General features: G+C 30.0%; 2 protein-coding genes and 1 non-coding gene across 5 annotated transcripts; 2 read left to right on the top strand and 1 right to left on the bottom strand.

The window, feature by feature from the left end:
- Positions 1-1,637: 1,637 nt before the first annotated feature.
- TRNAD-GUC (transfer RNA aspartic acid (anticodon GUC)) lies at positions 1,638-1,709 on the top strand. The gene has a single exon. It is a non-coding gene; the product is annotated as a tRNA-Asp (tRNA).
- Positions 1,710-8,423: 6,714 nt separating this feature from the next.
- Positions 8,424-8,951, top strand: LOC112712718 (small polypeptide DEVIL 4). Its single transcript, XM_025765653.3, has one exon. The coding sequence runs from the start codon at positions 8,588-8,590 to the stop codon at positions 8,738-8,740; it is 153 nt and encodes a 50-aa protein (XP_025621438.1). The 5' UTR covers positions 8,424-8,587; the 3' UTR covers positions 8,741-8,951.
- A 6,956-nt stretch (positions 8,952-15,907) lies between these two features.
- Positions 15,908-20,955, bottom strand: LOC112712717 (SUPPRESSOR OF GAMMA RESPONSE 1). 3 transcript variants are annotated; one of them, XR_011866154.1, is made up of 7 exons: positions 20,745-20,892; positions 19,945-20,080; positions 18,620-18,806; positions 18,072-18,538; positions 17,328-17,726; positions 17,072-17,242; positions 15,908-16,785 (listed from the first exon to the last, which is right to left on the bottom strand). XR_011866154.1 is itself a non-coding variant. In XM_025765651.3 (6 exons), the coding sequence occupies exons 1-6, from the start codon at positions 20,750-20,752 to the stop codon at positions 17,186-17,188; spliced, it is 1,254 nt and encodes a 417-aa protein (XP_025621436.1). In that variant the 5' UTR covers positions 20,753-20,955; the 3' UTR covers positions 16,933-17,185. The 3 variants fall into 3 exon arrangements, 2 of the variants coding, with proteins under 2 accessions (XP_025621436.1, XP_025621437.1); XM_025765651.3 differs by lacking the exon at positions 15,908-16,785 and having other exon boundaries at positions 16,933-17,242; positions 20,745-20,955; XM_025765652.2 differs by lacking the exons at positions 15,908-16,785; positions 20,745-20,892 and adding an exon at positions 19,007-19,174 and having other exon boundaries at positions 16,933-17,242; positions 19,945-20,081.
- Positions 20,956-21,272: the final 317 nt, after the last annotated feature.

Raw genomic sequence — 21,272 nt, 5'->3', positions numbered from 1 at the left:
TGTGTAATGTTGTTGGAACTTCGTGTAAACGAAGAGATATGCTTCGTGATAGTCAAATGACTAAGACAATTGAAGTATTACAAAGTAGAGATACCAGATGGGGTTCACACTATGGAACTATACTTCAATTAATTTCTTTGTTTCCTTCTGTGGTCAATGTTCTTGAATATGTTGAGGAAGATGGAAATAATTTAGAACAAAGAGTTGAAGCATGTCATTTATTGAATGTCATTCAATCCTTTGAATTCATTTTCAACTTGCACTTGATGAAAAATATATTGGGAATTACTAATGAATTATCTCAAGCGTTACAAAGGAATGATCAAGACATTATAAATGCTATGACATTGGTTAAAGTGTCTAAGCAATGGTTGCAAACTATAAGAGATGATGGTTGGTCTCTTTTACTTGATGAAGTCTCATTGTTTTGTGACAAACATAATATTACCGTTCCAAAAATGGATGATATATTTGTGTCATAAGGAAGATCAAGACGCAAAGCTCAAAAGATCTCAAATTTGCATCCATTTCAAGTTGAGAAATTCTATCAAGTAGTTGATAGACAACTTCAAGAACTCAACAATCGTTTTACAGAGGTGAATACTGAATTGCTTCTTTGTATAGCTTATCTGAATCCAAGACACTCATTTCTTGCGTTTGATAAGGAGAAGTTGATCCAATTAGCTCAATTCTATCCATTAGAATTTTCTTCAACTCAACTTTTGGTACTTGATAGTCAACTTGAGAATTTCATATTAGATGTGCGTTCTGATGATCAATTCTCAAACTTAAATGGGATTAGTGCTCTTTTTTAGAAATTGGTTGAGACTTGAAAAAATATTGTTTATTCATTAGTGTTTCTTCTTTTGAAGTTAACTTTAGTTTTGCTTGTAGCAATTGCATCAGTTGAAAGAACTTTTTCTGCTATGAACATTATAAAGAGTCGGTTTTACAACTGTATGAAAGATAAATTTTTAAATGATTGTTTAATGACATATATAAAAAAAAGAACATTTAATTGTATTGATAATAAAAAGATTATTCAATCTTTTCAAAATATGAAATCCAAAAAAATAAAACTTTAAATTATTTTATTGTTTTAATTTATTAATTAAATAATTTGAAAAATAATCATATTTTATAATACTATAATATAATTATAAAAATTATCATTATTATACTATATATTTTGTCTCCACTCCACTGATAAAATTTAGATCTTTCACCGACTACAACCTAACTCGTGTTAGGTATCGAAGCATCTGCGGCTATTTAAGAGGCCAATACATCAGGCACTCTTACAGATGCCTCAGCCAGTGATTTTTTTGGTCATGTCAGCCACTAATTTAAGATGAAAAAGTCATATCAAAGCCTTTTTGTAAATACACTACATACAACATATCTGTAACAAGAAAAACCCTGGTGCTCTTTTTAGAGATGGTTTTGGTCGGACAAACCCAAGCAAACCAAAACCCAGCTGCATTCAACCTGGTGCTTTTTTAATCCAAAATTTGTGGGTCCAAGTGGGCTTCTCCTCAACAAGAAAAATTCGCTCCTAACGCTTCTGCGTCATCGAGTTTGCTCTCGCATGAGAACATAGCGTGATAATGTATATGATAACCAACCTTATCAACAAAGTCGTTGTAGTATAGTGGTAAGTATTTCCGCCTGTCACGCGGACGACCCGGGTTCGATCCCCGGCAACGGCGTTTTACTTTTTTGGGTTAGTTTCTTTCCTCCCGCTAACACCTGTTAAGCACATACTTGGGAGTGGTTGTTCATTACTAAGACACTATTCGATTCATTTGATATGTTTCTCTTGAAACCAATTATATACATGTCAATGGTTCAATTCCTTGATAATTTAAAGACACCAAGACAAAAAAATGTTGTGTATGAATTGTTATGGAATCCATGCCTGATGAGATAATAGCTTCCCTTATATAATGTAGCTTAGTGTATTCAATTGATGGTGGAGTAATGTGTGACAGTGACTTATATGGAAAGAGGGATATAGAGCGTTGATCTTGATGTGGCCCTGAAATCAGAAATAGGCTTTGAACTTTGGTATAATTTTGGACTCAGATACATAAATGGGGATAGAATAGAATAGGATGCTATCTTCTGACACCAAAAGCTGCATTCTTATTCAATGCAAAAGCTGATGGATGATGCTGCAGCAGCAACACTAAGCTCTGAGGTGTTGCTTATTAAGCTAATGTGGCAAAGTTATTATGAACACACAAAAATTGTGCTGCATCTTACTCACTCTGCTTCACCAACCCTATCTCAGTATATATCTTCTCTTTTTTTTCTTTTTCATTATATATAAATATATATGTTGTCAGTTAGTGAACATAACTCAAGTGAATTATGATATTTTATTGCATGGACTTGATTCATTGTGGGGTGTTTTGTTTTCCTTTTTCTTTTTCTCCTTGATTTGAAAGAAGGAAAATTGATGTTGTATATATTAAACTCCATCCTCAAGAAAAGCCATTGATGATGAGATGGATAGCCATGAGTGAGAGTGTAATCTTTTTGTCCATTAATGAAATTAATTATCTTTGATTAGATAGAAGCATTTCCTATATATAGTAGCTAGAATGTGATGGAGATGTAAGTGGAATCTTTCAACCACACGTGTAGAAGCTACTTTATGATGTGAGATATTCTGATTTCACTGATTTTAGGTTTTGAATGGTGACACTAACATAACATTATCTTAGAATTGCACGCACATTCCTTGATGCTGCTGCTTCCACTTTTATTTTATCATTTTTATTTATTTCATTTCATTGAGTCATATATGGACAATCAAAATTTGATTTACTCAGCTTGAAGATAAGATCTAGCTCCGGATCTGTACAAGTTTTGGATTATGAAGTTTCATGATTATCATTGAAGAATGAATAAGTGTTCATATTATTATATAGGAAAAATATATATTAATTAAAATCAACAAATAAAATTATTAAAATATCAGTATTTCAAAAACATTAGATATTTTTTTATGAGGAGTGTTAGGGGTCAACAATTTTTGTATTTTGTAACTATCAATTAGTCATCAATAATGTTTTTAATAGTGTGAGATTAAATCCAATGATGTGGAATCATTCAATTTTCTTTTGATGGTTAAATGCTGGCCAATTTTTTAAAAAATTGCTGGCACCAAGACTTTCTCTTTTTTTATTATATATACACTTAATATGTTTCCTAATAGTCAAATCACTGTAAACTGGTGGAATTAATTAGTTTGCATAATTATTTACATATATAATTTTCTATTAAGGCAATAATTGTTCTTAAATGAATTTAACTTACTAATGCAATATATTATTACTTCATTCAATATCATGCAAAACCTTGTTTTTGCTAGCAATGGATATAGTCGTATATGCTGAGAGATTGTTATGTTGGTTAATTACTTAGTGAATAATTAACACTTGATTAATCCATTAAAGCTGTACGTACAATTAGTAGTAGTACTTAACTATATATATATATATATAGTAATCCACTAATAAGGTATAATTAATGTTGCTCAGAACATAAGTCATAAGATATTTGCCATGTAAATATATACATTATTCCCATTATGGCATACATATAGCATTATTCTTTTAACACTAAAATCCTTTAACAGAGAGGTGGCTATTTGAACATCTCAAAAGCCTCTCTAATACTATGCGTATATGTGCATGTGACATTGTGACCGGTGAGTTTGTTCCTTCAGAAACAAGCATAAATTTGAGGAATTGAGATTATGGGGTTGTGGATCAAGTATTCAAGTATATATATTAATTAACAACTATATTAGGTGATGATGTTGATTATATTGCAGGCAATGGGAGTGTTGTGAATCACGAGAACTTCACGTGCGATTCTGACTTCCTTGTTTAGTACAACAGACCCAAATTAATCTTATTTTAATTATTTAAGTTTCAGGTTGTAATTAAGTGGTAACAAAACCATGCGCTAAGATATATAATAAGAAAAAGTATTAGAGATACATTGGTGTAAACTTAAATAAACTTCCCCTTGTTAAATTGGACCACTTTGATCACAGTGTATTTCAGACATTAATGTTACCTTCTCTATCTCCAATGTTAAAGGCTCACACGGTAATTTGTCCAAATTTTAAACGAACAAAAGAACTAGTGCTAATAACTATCTACCTCTATTCATCATCAAATCAATGGATACCATGAATACTGGTTTATGAATGTTAATAATTCTGTGTTACCATGGTCATCACTTAGCTTATTATATTATTTCTTTAAATTAAATTCAGTTGAAGTTGGGATTGGTTAGTGATTGATGTTTATTTTAGACTTTTAACCAATAAAGGGAAGACAGACCTTACACTATACTCTCTCTAGTCTCTAGTAGTGAAATAAAGAAAGGAAATTTCTATAGCATGCATTATATTGTAAAAAATCTTATATATTTTTGCAAGTTTCTACGGCAGGATCATGTAGAATTTCTTGTCAAGTGTTGAACGAGATTTCTTCAAAAATTACGATAAATGACAATTTTGTGTCATTCGATAACATTGATAAAAGAAATATTAATACTATTTATTCTAAAATTTGACTAAATTAAAACTTCACACAAAATATTGTAACAGAAATACAGAATCATAGGTAGTAGTATATATGTATTTTTAAACAAAAATAAATTCCAATCATTAATATATATGTATATAATAATTTGATTTAGTTTATCATTTATAATAACAATATTCTCTTAATCATAATTTTTTCTGTTAAATATTTTTTTCATCTTATATTATTTATTTACAAGGTTCAAATTTATTAATTATAAAAATTCAAAAGTATTATTCGTACCTAAAAAAATTCGTCATCAAATCAGTTATTATGTATTTATTTATCAATATATATTATTTAAATTATTTTTAATATATATTTTATATTTTATCATATATTATATACGATAGTTCATAATTTTTTTACGTACATGTCATTTTACATTGTTGATCTGAATTGAAGAAAATAAATGATAAGCCACTTAATTAGCTTCAACTGGTCAAAGTCAAATAAAATAAGTGAGGGTGAGAATAGCAAAGCCTAATTACAAAGGAGATGTTAAAAGAAGCAACAAATTACTGACACAAAGCACCTAATTCCATATTAAGTGTTTAAAATTGCAGAACCTGGAAGACAAGATAGAACAACAAACAATTAAGTAGTTATTTAATTAATAAAGTGTATTTTTATAACAAGAATTTATTTATCATGTGCTTTATCGATATAGGTTAAAATTACAAATTAAATTTTTTTTATTAAAAATACAATCCATTTAAATTTTCATGTATGTATTTATTATTTTTTATTTATTAAATAAAAATATTTAAAATATTTTACTAATAATAGTTTTTATGTGTCTTTAGAACATATATTAACTAAATTCTTGTAACAATTTCATTTAAAAGAAAAAAAGAAAAAAAAGTTGTCAATGTAAGTGATTAGGGAAAAGCACGAGGTTAACCAAGTGGGTGCTCGTGCTGCATTTGCCTCAAAATCATTAATCTATCATTAGTTTAATTAATCACTTAGCTGGCTGGCTCTTCTAATCATATCATTGTTTATTACTTTATTATAAATAAAAACTTTATGTCGCTTCCTATGGAATCTTAGTCAAAAGCTTGAAACTTACGTAGTCTTTGCCTACTTTTTTTTTTCTTATTAGGCCTTTTGTGATGCTGTCCAAGAAAAATAAAAAATGAGTAAAGTGGTATTTAAGTATTTTAGCACGGTTGAATTAAATTCTAATTTTAATCTTTAATATTTTAAATATTTTATTTTTAGTTTAAAATTTTTTTAACAGTTTTATGTAATTATATCGTTAAATTTGATACCAATAATTAATAATATTATTAATTAAGTTATATACTCTTTATATGTTAAAAAATATAATTAAAATTTTTTTGTAATATTTTTTCAATTTTTTTGTACAAAGCTATAAATCCTAACAATCAATTATCAATGTTTCAAAATTAAAGTAAAATTTTTTATATTAAACATCGTTGGTGAATCAATTTTACTTGTATGCTGAAATTGAATACGACTCTTCAATATGCAAACTGTTTGTATCAAATTTAATGGCGTGACAATATTAAATCAGTTTAAAAATTTTTTAAGATTGAAATAAGACGTTTGAAAATTTTTGGAATTAAAATAAAATGTCTAAACTTTAAAGATTAAATTAAAATTCAACTCAAAGGTTGGAAATCAAAATAATATTTTGTAATATTATTATTATTATTGTTATTAAGTTTTGATCCTTTACATAATTAATTATTGCTTGCATGGTTATGCAAATAAAAGGCACTTTATTTGCTTAAATTTTAATTACCCTTTTTGGGAAAGTTATTGGATTTTGCAGTTAAAGAGAAAGAAAACACAATATGAAGGGGTCAGAAAATTCTTGGCCTATTGTTGATGTGTAAGAATCTTGTGTGGTTCAAAGCCATGGCTGGCTCTCATGCAAATAATCTCATTACTGCTTCCATATTCTTGTTGTCTCCTCTAAAGCTGTCAGAACCCTTTAACATATATAATTATATATACATATACATACATATATTCCCATATTCATTCAGTTTGTTTTTTCATATCTATTTTGCAGCTTTTTTTGCCTACTCTTTCTAAACTAATATCAACCCAAGAATCTCCTATCTAAACTAACAAATAATTATTCCAAACGAAAGCATATGTAGTCAGAATCAATATCAAAGACGAAGTTGATTTGATGCAGATTTTATAGATCACCTAATTTAGTATTTTTCTTGTTATTCATCTCTCATTGTCTAGTCATTCAGGTAAATTACTACACTTTTTTTATTTTAAATTAAGGAATCATGTGTGGTTGAAATCATTAACAATTCTCTTTAGAGTTATAAGAAGTGGATCTTTTTGTTATTGATAGCAATGACGAAAATGGTAATGAGATAAATTTTTTTGGTTATGTCTTTTTTGTTTTTTTGTTACTTTAGTTTTTGTTATATCTTTTTGTTTCACTTGTTGTATTCAGCTTCTTTGTTCAAAAAAAAATATCTACTCTTTAAAATAATTATATATTAAATTATAAGTACCTTATTATATATTCTCAAATTTTTCAAAATAGAATCTATCATTAAATAGATAAAACTAAAAATTCAAAAGTTTAAAAATTCAACTGATAATTAACTGAGATTATACCAAATATTAAATATATGCGTGTGTATTTTTTAAAAGATATTTTTTGTACTCTATTATTTTAAATCCATTAAACATTAAAAAAATCAAAACAGTTATATTAATTTATTGAATTTTTAACTGATTTTTTGGTTTTTTTTATCAATTTGGTAACAAGTCTCTGAATTAGACCTATCTAATGATCGGTTTTTAGTAAACCCAATCGAATCGACTAGTTCGATGATTCTCAAAAGCATGCATTTTCCTTAGCTTTCTCAACAAGCCAAAGTCATTTTTTTTTTCTTTGTGATGGGACTAGGCACTGAAGATTTTAATTTTGATGAGGTTAGGCTCACCAAATTCAGTATCTTGTTTTATTGAGTGATCAATAATTTCTTCACTTTGTATTGTTGGGATATGAACAATTTTAACCATGGCATATGCAAAATTTGACACTAATAACTGGGGCCCTAAGACTGAGTATCTTTATTCTATATAGAGTCAAAGTAGTGATAATTAATTAAGTTAGATGCCATTGTGATTATGATTGTGATCTAATCTTAAACACCCCCTCTCTCTTTTTTTCTCTTAATGGTGGTTGTTAACCTGTTACATATGAATTGAATTCTTATGCATGATTCAACTTAAGCAACCCTCTATCCATCAGTCGTCATTTCCCTGATTATGTGGATCCAACTTAAGATAAGGCAGAAACAACAAAACAATAAGCATTATTATAAAGAATTAAAAAAAAAAAAAGAAAAGGCTTTTGTCTTCATAGACAACCAGAAACTCACCTATCATGCACAAATTAAGGGCACCTTATTATTTTAAAGAACAAAAGGATTGGTATGTTTCCAAGTTCAATAAGTTTGTAAAGAAATAATTTTTTTGGATAAATCACATAAATAATAAATTGTTGTAGCCTGTAACGATTTACCAGTGGGTAATATTTACATCCATACAATTTATTTACATGATTTACACTAATTGTAGTTCTAATCATGCATAAACCATGATAAATTAATCTAGAATGGGAGAGGAATTATGCTGGTAGTTGGTGGCTACAATACATAGGCAATGTATAGAGTGTGAGATAGGAAATGAAAATGAGAGAGTTGGTTGTTTTATATGAATAAGAAATGGTGGAGTGGTATTCACAAGTGGTGAGAGTAGTGGGGTCCAATACCCTGTGTTGTCTGGTTGGTTTGGAGGCACTGCACACCCTTTCATGCCCCATCAGTCCCCTATGTGTGTTTGGACCACACCCTTCCCCTTCTTCTATAAGAACCCTCTCTTACTCTCTCACACTTCATCATTCATTCATTCATTCATTATCTTATTCTTATTAGAGACTACCTACAACATTGCAATAACAATAACATAAGATGAAGATGGGGAGTGCTAGTGCTACCATGGGAGGATCAAAGAGAAGGATGTCATCATCAAGCAGAGGATTTGGTGGAGTCTTGAGAGAGCAAAGAGCTAGGCTTTACATCATAAGAAGATGTGTTGTCATGCTTCTCTGCTGGCATGACTAGTTCTTCTTTTCTTTTTCTTTTCTATCTTCTTTTGATTCATGGTGGAGTGTATATAGCTCATCAATGATGAGGGATCAAATATTATTATGGTGGAGAGAAAAAGGAAAAGAGAGAGGGAAAGGGTAACAATTTTTTGTATGCCTAGGCTTTTATTATGTACATTAGAATAGCCACCAAAATTATTATTAATGGTAACAATTTTCTCACATCATTCTGTTCTTAACTTCTTCCCTTCTTTATTTCTTTTATATATTTATATATAGAATATAAGCACATAATTAAGTTACTTTGTTTATGGCCTCTACATTCTTCAGAACCTAGTACCAATTGGATAATGTATTTTTTATTTTCCTTTTCCTTTATATATATACATACATATATATATATATATATATATATATATATATATATATATATATATATCATTTGTTCTTCTTTGTATGATCTCAGTCTCTGATGAGATTTTTGAAGAATAATAATTCTGGTTGAGGAGTATGAGTCCCCGTAAATTTTTCCTTCAGGATTTTCATGAGAGGAATATTTAACTTAGTTTTTCACTAAGCACAAAGGGAAGAAAGGATCTAATGAAATGGTGGCTTTTCCTTAGATTTTTTTGGAATATTCAACAGAAAAAAGCAGTTAATAACATTAAGATTATATCTGCAATGACTGAAGTGCTTGTTTCTGTAGTTTCACAGAACTACAGAAATTGTAGAAGTGTTTTATATGAAAATTTTTGTAATTATCTAATATTTATTGAGACAAGACTTTGTTATGGTACAAATTTTTTCTTCAAACAAACATTTTATGGATATCTATATTTATCTTGTAATATTTCTACATTTCTATTGGTTATTAATCGTTAATCTAGTAGGGGCAAAACTTTTGGTTCATAAAATAACTAATTATTTATATCATGATACTTTCATTTTTAAGAAATTCTTATAAGCTCTTTGAACTTTGAAGATTCTTAAAAATATAATTAAAAAAAGGATTACATTGTAATATTCATAAATCATAACTAGTGTATTAAAGTCATGAATAGTATACAAAGTGCCACTTTTCTCCTTGTCCTATATGGGATTCTCTTTTTTCCTAAGAGATAGCACAGTCTATTATCTCTTAAACAAGAGGAATAAAGTTTTAAAGTAATAAAGTAGAGATTATGAAAGAAAAAAACTTTGTATATGAAGATTAGTTCATGGCAAGTGGCATCAATAATTGAACATATATTGTAGGCCCATTAATCATTTGAAGTGAAGATTTTGTTGATGACTCTATAGCATAATGTAACTGCTAGGAAGTAACTTATTTTATTTTTTGGTCAACAAGTTATATAACATTTTATATGGTTTATGGAATCTACCTTTTTTTTATTTCCCACTTTTACCCAAAAGGGCAATATCAATAAAGTTGTTGCAGCTTGAACCCAAAGAGTGTTTCCTATGGTGAAATGTATCAAGTGCTTGCCTTGCCCTTACAAGGGGGAAATAATGTACTAAATGCATTAAGGAGTTGTAAAATTTTAAAGGTTAAATTACTCTCCACTCCCTGAAATTTCGCTAAATTTATAATTAAATTCTTATATTTTAAAAATTTTTAATTGAATTCCTACATATGTATTAATTTATAATCACATTCTTTTTATTCTAAAAGTAAATTATTTAAGGTAACGTTTGAAAGCAGAGATTAAAACTAAAATTGGAGATTGAATTCAGTATTGTATTTGATAGTAAAAAATTAGAACTAAAATTTCAATTTTAAAACACAAAATTTTAGTTCTTTTCTGAAAATTTTAAAAACAGAAATTGAAACTTTAATAACATTTATTTTTAAAATGATCCTCTTTCAACTTTTCAAATTTTAAATTTAACCATATCTTCTCTTTTTTAACAGGATACTTAGATATGACTCAACTATGTATACTTTACACTAAACACAATACAGAAATTTAATTTAGTCTTTATCTCTCAATTTTTATCATTGTCTCTCAATCTTTACACCAAATATATGCTAGTAGTGTGAGATAGATGAAAATATTTGTATAATATTTATCTTAAAAATGATCTAATTATAAATTTAAAATTAATGTAAAAATATAATTAAAATTTTTTAAAATATAAAAAACTAATTATAAATTTAAAAAAATTATAAGAACAAACAAAATAGTTTAACTAATTTTAAACTTTTTACTTTAACTCTTATCCATGATTGGTAATTATAATATCAAATAAATATTTATTTCAATTATTAAGGTTTTTTTTATTAAAGATAGTATTGGTAAAAAAAGTGCGAACTAAATAAAAATCTAAACGACATGTACAAATATAAATAAACTAAGGTCAATTCTATGATGAAGAGGATTCTGTTTGCATAGAATAAAAAGTACTTAATCTTATTTTAAAAATAAACAAAAAATAAAATGATATCTTTCATGTGATAGCTATTTAACCATCTATTAAAGAATATTTTGATCTCTTTATTATTTTTTCTCTCCACCATAACATGTACCATAAACTAATAGGTCAATTTCATATTAACATACATCAAAGTCGTTAAAGGGACATTTGCTACCACCCAAATAATTTAACCAATAAAGAAAAGTATACTAAATAATAGAAGGGGATATGCATGTATGCATGCGTGTTGAGAAAGAGTCATTAGCCTTTAAACTCTCCCTTTTTTTTTAGATTATTATTTTGTTCATCTCTTTAGAAAAATGAAGCTTAAGAAACTGTTGGGGGAACATGAATATGTGCTCAACTGAGTAACTAAGACAAAGACCTATCTGGTTGGTGTACACTAACACTAGGGGAATGGATCTTGTTGTCTTCCATTCCTTGTGAACTTTTGAATGTGGCTTGATCCTCTTGTCTTCAACCTAACAACACCATCTAACACTTAACTAATTTAAATTATTTTATTTCTCTAATGTGATCAATGCTTTATGTGCTTGGTTCATTCATGCATTCAAGTTAGTCAATTTTTAAATCAAGGTATTAAGAAAAGGGAGATTTAGAATTGCAAGACAGCACCACCGTTTGAGGTGAACCAAGGAACAAAAGTGGTCAAATCTCTTTTGTGTTGAATGTGGGCCTCACTGAATTATTGGATTCCAGCCCATATTCACGTGTGCCACGTCTACACCTTAATGGGCCTACTTACCATCCAATATTACTATCCTCTCCTTTTTCGATATTTTAGGATCAACACACATTTTTTGTTTTGTTTTTTTTTTTCTTTGTCGGAGAACAATTTTATTTTATAAATATTTATAGTTGTTCACGATCAGAACTGTTAATATATATAAAATAATATTTATGCGAAGTACTACTATTTTGTTAATAATAACACGGAGTTAATAGTCAAAATTGTCTTTAAAAGATATTTTGATCTTCATTTTCGTCCCCAAAAAATAAAATTAATCAAATTCGTCCCCGAAAGATAACCAACCTGATCGCGTTAGTCCTTCCGTCATCTCCTGTGTTGAGGTGGCTAACGCTCGCTGACATGACCTGTTAACTGCCAGCGTGGCACTCGCTTAGTGTACTCTCTTGTTGCTGATAAGATAAGTTTATTAAATCAATTCAAATTAGTCCCTAAGTCCATGAACCCTAATCTCAAATTCAATGATTGGCTGCCTTGTCGTCTCTCTCCACTCACTTCCATCTCCCCTCTTCCTCTCACTTCCATCGTTGCTCTTGGAGCAATTAATTCAAATTATAGTTATATTCAATTCTCTTCTCAAGCCACAGAGAGTTCATATATAAAATCAGTACATTAAGATGGGTGTCTGTAATGTCTTTTTTTATTCTGTTTTGGCAACAAGGTTAATATATGATTATAATGATGATGGTTGTGTGAATGATGAGTGATCAAGGCATAAAAAGCTTGTTCTACACTTGCAACGCCATGCTTCTGGGCAAGTCATATGATCATATCCAGTTGAACCGACACGTAAATCGGTTCGCATGGGCTGCACCACCCACACTTTGACCTGCATGACGACGGCCACGACCCTGGATCCCTCGACTTCTTCACATCCCCCGCTGTTGCCCTTTTTCCTTCTCTTCCATATGATGTTGCACGTGTTTTGCTGCTACTCCAAAACCTAAATCCAAAAAGCGAAGTTAAACAGTTAGTCAGAGTTGAATACAGAAGTAGAAAGAGTGTCACGTGATGTTGAAGTATATTATTATGAACTTACTTGGCGCTAGGGGTGGAAGTGAGTCAAGCTAGCTCGAGCTCGACTCGTTAATAGCTCGTTAATTATTTAAAATTTTATATTTATTTTTTACATATAATTTTGATGTAGGACATAAATAAAAAAATTTATAATTTATTGATAGATAACAATATATAAAATTGATCTATTTAAATATTTTTTAAAATATATAAGTTATAATTGATTGATATAGAATTATAGATTATGTATTTATGTTTCTATTATTTGAGCCAGCTCGTGAGCTTTCGGTGAGTCGAGCTTGAGCTTAAGAAATAGGCTCGATTGTTAATGAGTCGAGCCGTGAGCCAAGCTTAATTTTCGTAAGCCGAGTTTGAGTTTGGTCTAGCTCGACTCACTTCCAGCCCTACTTGGCGCTGATGATGCTCTGGTGGTTTTGCTGCTTCTGCTGGTCATGGACTGAAACAGCAGAAGAGAACAAGAGAAGAGTGAAGGCCGTCAATGCTAATTTGGGATTAGGGTTCATGGATTTAGGGACTGATTTGAATTGATCTAATGAATTTATCTTATCAGTCACAAGAGGGTACACTAAGCGAGTGCCACATTAGCAGGCCATATCAACGAGCGTTAGCCACCTCAGCGCAGGAGATAACAGAAAGACTAACGCGATCAAGTTGGTTATCTTTCATGAACAAATTTGATTAATTTTTTCTTTTGAAAACAAAAATAAATATCGAAATATCTTTTATAAACAAATTTGACTATTAACTCTAATAATACAAACTACTATTACATACATTTTACCATTATCTTTTGTGTGAACATAATGTGAAAATTTTGGATATGACATTTGTGTGCAATTAATAGCTTAACAGGGTCTTTTATGACAATTTATCGAAGAAAACAATTTCTTTCTTTCTTTTTGTTAGAACTTAGAATTCTTAATATTAGTTAAATAAAAGAACTTATATTCTAATATTAGTGAAATGAAATTCATATTAAAAAATGGGTGAAATGAAGTCTTTTATATAAAATTGACCAAAAAACATTAGTGAAGTATTAAATTCATTGCAAATCTGAATTTAATTTAAAAATTTATTATTGACCGGTAAATTATTACACACATAAAATTAAATCGAGTAAAAAATATTTCTTTCTTCTCATAAAACAGTCTTAAATTTTAAACTCAAATTTAACTTTTTATTTATTATATTTTATGTAAATAATTTAAATTTAAAATTTAGAATTTAATTAATATTTAAAATTTAGAATGTTTCATTTTTTACTTTTATTTTTCTTATATTTAACAACACATTTAATTTTAGAGATCGTTTATTATTTCAATACATATTAACACACCATATTATATATTATATAAAGAATTTTAAGTATTTTTAAAATATCAATATTCTAATAGTTTTAGTCATTATTCTTAATTATAAAAAATATATAATATATATTAATTAAAATATTTGAAATATTTGAAAATTTTCCGGTATTAGAAGGTGTAGAAAAAGAAATCCAAGTTAGTGTTTTAGAAAATTAATAATATATATATATATATATATATATATATATATATATATATATATATATATATATATATATATATATATATAGTGTTTGTCGGGGAGACAAGATTAGGAGTGAAATGGGAAGGTTATGACAACCACGTGCAAGTCCCTTATCCAAAACCCCACCACCATCACCCTTTTGATTCTTTTCCATTCACACCCCCTGTCCCATCATGTCTTTGCTTTCTTCCTCTTCTCTCTTCTTCTTCTTCTTCAATTCTCATACATCCTCTTCCCCTCTCTTTCATCATATATATGCACTTCTATATTCATCATTCATGCATGCTTATCTTATTCTTATCCATCCATCTTCATTATATTCCCACATATATATATTTGATACCTAGCTAGCATAATAATAATAATAATAATAATAATAATAATAATAATAATAATAATAATAATAATAATTGACACTATCTAGTATCTTCGTTTCATCTATGTAGTCGACTTTATCCGTTGTGGAATAGTTACAAATACTTGCATTATTAAGAAACTATTTAACAGACATAAGATAAGGTGATTATATTGTAAAACTGTTTAAACCTTATCTTAAAATAACTACTCATATTTTATTGTCTAACCATGTCTACAACATAACACCCACTTAGCCTGTGACGGTGTTTGAATTTTTCCGTTTAACTCTTTTATTAGTAAAATGATAAATAAATTTCTGAAATTTTACACATTAAACAGATTAATCTCTTAAAAAAATATCAATAAAATCTTTTAAAATAACAGATATAAACATATTATCTTTAAATTAGCCTATATGATTAAAGTAAAAAGTCTTAATTTAAACTAATCTGTCCATGTTTATTATTATTGGTATTTTTTTTAAAAACTAATTTGTCCGAAATATAAATTCTCAGAATTTATTTTATCACTTTATTCTAATTTTATACTAATAAATTTTTTTTTTTGAAAAATGAATGCATGAAAAATATGATATATCCTTTTCCTACATAGTACATGTCATTATAAAATAAATAGATATTTCTTTTTATTATTATTATTATTTGGAGATTTAGTGAGGATTTCACACAATTTACTATTTAGTGTTTTACAGACATATCATTATATTCATATTCGTGTATGCTTTGAGTTTCACCAACTAATTAATCATTATTAAACACTTTCCTGGAACTTTGAATCAATAATATGAGCACAATCACGTGCTTTCTTTGTTTTGCCATAGTCTCATTTAATTGGACACCAGATATTTTTTTTTTTTTGGTAAAAGTGGGAAAATTAAAGAGTGAATCAGGAAATAGAACAAAATTCGATCCACACAAGAATGTTTCAGTGTTGTAGCAGGTTTTGGAACATTATTTCTGTGTTCATTGGTGTATGCGTTAACTGTTAACAATAACATATATAAAAATAAATTCAATTAAATGGGTGATATAATTGTTAAACATGACGCCTATAATTTCGCATTGTTGATGGTTCAGATACCCAACAGGATAACATTCCCTGCAACAATTTGTCTCACACATACAATAACAATAATTATAATAATACAGATGAATAATGATGAACATGATTAGTACTGATTAATTAAAACAATGCAATCAGAATAATTATATTCTCTTTGTTAAAATATTGCTACAGATATTTTTCTTACAATTATATAGAATTAATAGCATAAAACCGTCTAACTTTAGTTGATAAGTAGCATAAGATCAATGATTCAATTATTGATGATAAGATCATAGCAAATAGTTTTAATGTCTAGCATGATTACCTGGACTTGTTTTCCAGAAATGAACCAAGCCAAATTGAAACACATGTCAGAACCAAAACAAGTTGAAAGTTGCAGGCTTTATTTCTGTAAGGCCCCCCTTTGCCTTGTGATGGATTGGACTATATGAGAGAGAGTGTGTATGTGTGTGTAATAATACAATTTGACTTACCTGGATTGTGTCATTGTAGATGACCCACTTTTCCTACATGGATCCATTATGATGCCTCTCTTCATTTAGAATTATGATACATTTTCTGCAAATTGATGTGAAGGCATCCAATATAAACATTTGCCTTTGCTCTTGTTCTTTCTCTCAACATGCATTTAATGTGGCCAAGACACTTGGTCAATTCAACACAAGTCCTGTTCAATTTTTTAGATAAGCGATCAATTTTGAGGTCAAATTGTCAATATTTCAATCTTTCGGGTACTGAGTTGATAGTTTACTTCCAAAGAAACAGGAAAATTCGAAACGGTTTGGCTTATGTTCTTGAGGGATGCACCTTCCTAGCCCTATAGGGAGTGATAGTGTGATGCCAACCTGGAAAATGTTAAGTTCATGGGATCCAATCAGGTTCTATCTCATCATGTTTCATGATCTGTTTAGGATGTAACACACTCAGCATTCATGAATCTGTCGCCACCAAATATACATACAATAGATTTTTATGGGAGACAAGACAACACATTTCAAGATAGGGATATAAAATTATAAATGTACATGTTCATCTTCATATGTTACTTTCAAAATGAAATAAAAACATGTAGTGATTTTTGGACAAGTCAGGTCCACATGCAACTTTCTAGAGAACTTGTAAGGAACATACCATGGCTTTCACTACACCAAAAGACAGTATTAATTACACCACTGTTGATCAAATGTTACAACAAAAGTAGTTAGAAATGTGTTTGTTTCCCATATTAGCCGAAGAAGGGCCGGATTAGTCGACTGCCTTGCCACCGCTCAAGGAAACAAAGCTATCCTGTGAACCAAATTCCTATAGCAAATGGGAAACAGGTTATCAGTCAATGACATTCGGCATTTGTGACAAAACAGAAGAATGATTGAGAACATGGGAATACCAGCTGACTTAGTCGAAACTCTGAAGGTGGTGTCTCGAGCTCTACGTTTGCAGGATCAAGATTAAGGTTTTGGCACTCTTCAAGATCTTTCTTCAGATGCTCTGGTCCTAGATGAGCATAGATGGAAAGACTCAAGTGCTCCTTGTGTTCTACATTTTCATCATCCTTATTGGAACACTGGCTATGGAGGAGATCATCACACAAGGCCAATGCTTCAACAAGTTGTTGTGAATCTAACAAATTCTGTGACTCACTGTCCCACCATTTTTGTTCTCCATCAGCATTATTTTCTACATTATCCATTCCTTCATTATTTTGAGCATCTGCCATGGCTACATCAGTTTTCACAATCTCTTCACACTCGGCTTGAATGTCTTCTACACAATCTGTCTGAGGACCCTTTGGTAAAATATATTGCAGAAAACAAAATAGGAAAACAGCATTAATAACCGTCACGAATATCATAAGACTACTGAATCATTGTCAACCTCAAATTGCCTTAAAATGTAAGACATTAAAAATTAGAATGTTAGCTAAGTGGTTAAGTGACATTCCGCAGTACTACTAATAAAAAAGAATGATTAGAAGGGCCACAAATTATTTAAGAGCATCGACTCCAGCCAAGTATGCATTGGTTGCAAGAAAAAGCAATGTCTATCTACACAATTAAGACAATATTTTCGTGAAAGAACGGCACTTAGATTAAGTTATATGCTTTTTAAAAAACATGGTTGGAGGTATTACCTGAGGAATCTGATGTGATTTTTCTCCTATGTGGAGATATGAACATTGCTTTTCACTATGAGGAGGTTCCGAAGTGACTGGATCATCTTTCACAACAGTTGCTTCATTGGTTCCAGGAACATCATGATCATCTTTTTCACCAAACTTAACTTGTTGCTGGTAAAACACTTTAGAGATAACATACTCTCCTTCCTTTTCATCTTCGTCTGTTCCGAGGTGATATTGATGCATAACCCAGTTAGTTTTCTCAGCTTTTACTCCTCTAACTGAAGTCATATATAGAACCATAATCTTTTTACAGCCTCTCTGAACCCCGTCCGAGATGACAGGTTTAGTTTTTCCAGTCTTGTGCCAACGGACATCGCCAGAGTCCTGGTCATTTATTTTCCGACGCTTTCGATTGCCGGTATTATAAGCCTTGATTGATCTGTGGAAAAAGTGTGTAGCACTACCATCTTGCTTGACACCTTTTTAAGGGGAAAAAAAATCACATGTTATTATGTTTACAAAAATAATCGTCGTATTTGAATGAAAGTCATGATATCCACCTGGTAAATGTTTAGGATGTGTATAACAAATTCCATCATCCACTTCAAGAGTAGCAATAAATTCATCAATGAAAGGGTGAGGCTCTGAACCTGCTGCACCAACTTTTGCAAGCAAGTGCGATATTATTTCTTGATCAGATGGATCAAATTTCACACCTTTTGGTAATCCAGGCCACTCTTGTGCCACCTGACAATAGAAAATTGTCAAGTGTTACTATGTCAGAACATTCATAAGAGCAATACATTGAGACTGAGATAAGAAGAAATTTCACATTTATGTATGTGTTTAAACTTTCAACTTGATAATGCAAATTAAATTTATAGGATACATTTCTATGATACCATATATAAGGCAACAAACAAACTGAAAACAAGTAAAGAAAATACCAAAGTGACAAGCATTTGAAACCATCAACACGCGTTGTTCAGAATGTGTGATGTAACGGAAAAATACTTGAACAGTCACTGTAGCCCTTTCAAAGATTTTCATGTGTCTAGCTTCGTAGAGAAATATTAGAATCCACAATACAACACTTCCTATGAAATTGGTTGCACCTCCCAAGCCACAGAAACATTATTGTTAACAGAAAGTTATAACAAGAGTGCTCTAATTATAATTAATGCATGAAATCTAACGATGCAATGAAAACTAGAAAGCTTTAAAATCACAAACAAACGCAAAAGGTATTTTGATTATGCGGTTGATGATTTCCAAGTATAGTACATCAATTAGGAAAAATTTTATGATAGAAACAGCTTCAACAACTAAATATTTATATGCATAAAGGAAGATGGGGATACCAAAAGGGGGCTATTATTTATTTTGTATTCCAAAAGACGATATCTCAATGCTCATTCTATCTCATAGAAACAACTGTCAAGAAAAGTGGCAGTCCTTAGATACAGTACAGTTTAAATAGTAATGAATTGCTTTCTTTCATGACTATTTTACATTTAGTTCAATTAGGATAAAACACTTCTATCAATTTTGCTTTCCGTTTATGGTAGTTCAACTACGGTACAGCTGATTTCTTTCTTTCTATATATTATCACATGCATGCAATATCACTGACAAAGTGTAACTCAGAACCATATGATACCAGCAAGAGTAACAGAATCATGATCAAAGAAATCATGAAAACTAGAGTAAATGAATGGAACACAAGCACAATAATGAAAACACAAATGTGACGAGGGTGATGGCAAACAAGTGATCGTGAACGCAACCTTACACACACATGTGCAATATCCACACAGAAGTACAGAACATATGTGTCAATATATAGAACCTCAAATGAAATGGTACATTGTAAAGATATACATACATCACTGTTATCAATAACATGTTGACAATTCGGACAAGTTCTGGTAGGATTGCTTTTCCATAAAACTTTCCCACTTGCTCCAGATGCACTCTTTATTTTGGTTGCAATTCTACTTTTGTCTACCAACCACGATGATCTGCATAAACAAGAACATATACAGAACCTCAAAGGAAGTTACTATTGTAAAATTTGACAAAGACTAATTCCGAAAAGGGAGGAAAATTCCTACTTCTCTGATATCAGTACGAAGATGTCTTAGAAGTTAGAAATGCGTAAGACACAATGGTTGCACAAAAGAACAAAAAACTTATCACAAGTTTCAGTTGTTTGGAACTGCATAAGTCCACTGAGTAATAATTTATATTTATTTATTTATTATTATTATTTTGGAGAATGTAATAAAAATCGGAACCTAGTAGACATTTCCATTATATTTAGAGAACAATACATAAACATTAAGCTAAACAAGCACAACATTCATTTCAATGGTGCATCCGGCAACTGCATGATAAAAAGGGGGAAGGTACATAGAAACTAAAAATCTCAACTTTCATATGCTTATGCTGACATCCAACTTAGTTCTCAACAATAGAACAATCAACAAGGAAGAGGCGAACCCCACCACAAAAATTAAACCCAAAAACAGAAAAAGCTAAGATTTTTCAGATGTAAGAGTTAACCCTATTTAGCATTCTAAACATAGAAAGAAAAGTAGATGCCCAAGTTCAGCTTCTACTGGGAAAATGAACTAGTTTGAAGTTGAAGCAGGGAAAGGAAAAGAAAAGTAGTAAAGTACATACCCGGCCATAGAGAGAGAAAGAGAAAGTGGCTGGTGATGCAAGTAGGGAGACGGAGATTCAAAATCATATATTTATGTTCCTGTTCTTATGTTTGAGAATTTGTCTCTTTCTCTGAAACTTCCAAGTATTTCTACACGTGTAATTTTCCTTTAATTTTGTAAATATAACATTAAAAGAAAAAGAAAAAGAAATGCTTATGACGCATGTATTCAACACTCTTTATTTGGACTAATAAGTATTATATAAAAAATCCAAAGCCCAAAAATTGGTTTCTTGGCAAAGAAGTTAGAAGCTTATTACTAGTAATAGTGCATGGTAGATAATAATAAAGTAGTGTGAAATTATGAATGTTGAACAAAAGAAAAGAAAAGAAAAGAAAAGAAAAGTGTCCCCCTCGAAGAAGAGTATAGAATGGTAGTATTACATTGGTGGTGTGGCACGGTTGTTAATTTGATGCTATTGACTCTGACTAATCATTTGTCCAAGTCTAAAGGTTCTTGTGGTCTTTCTGCTCATTGTTGATGGTTT

This window comes from Arachis hypogaea, chromosome 9, assembly GCF_003086295.3.
Source record: "Arachis hypogaea cultivar Tifrunner chromosome 9, arahy.Tifrunner.gnm2.J5K5, whole genome shotgun sequence".
Classification (NCBI taxonomy): domain Eukaryota; kingdom Viridiplantae; phylum Streptophyta; class Magnoliopsida; order Fabales; family Fabaceae; genus Arachis; species Arachis hypogaea.
The sequence above is the reverse complement of the archived record's forward strand: the minus strand, read 5'-3'. Positions and strand labels throughout refer to the sequence as shown.

Excerpts from the sequence above, each read along its gene's own strand:
- LOC112712717 (XM_025765651.3), bottom strand. Across the intron at positions 18,807-19,944 it reads ATGTTATTGATAACAGTGAT|GTGGCACAAGAGTGGCCTGG; the intron begins GTATGTATATCT and ends TTCTATTGTCAG. Across the intron at positions 18,539-18,619 it reads ACATCCTAAACATTTACCAG|GTGTCAAGCAAGATGGTAGT; the intron begins GTGGATATCATG and ends CCCCTTAAAAAG.
- LOC112712718 (XM_025765653.3), top strand. The coding sequence starts at position 8,588 with ATGAAGATGGGGAGTGCTAGTGCTACCATGGGAGGATCAAAGAGAAGG.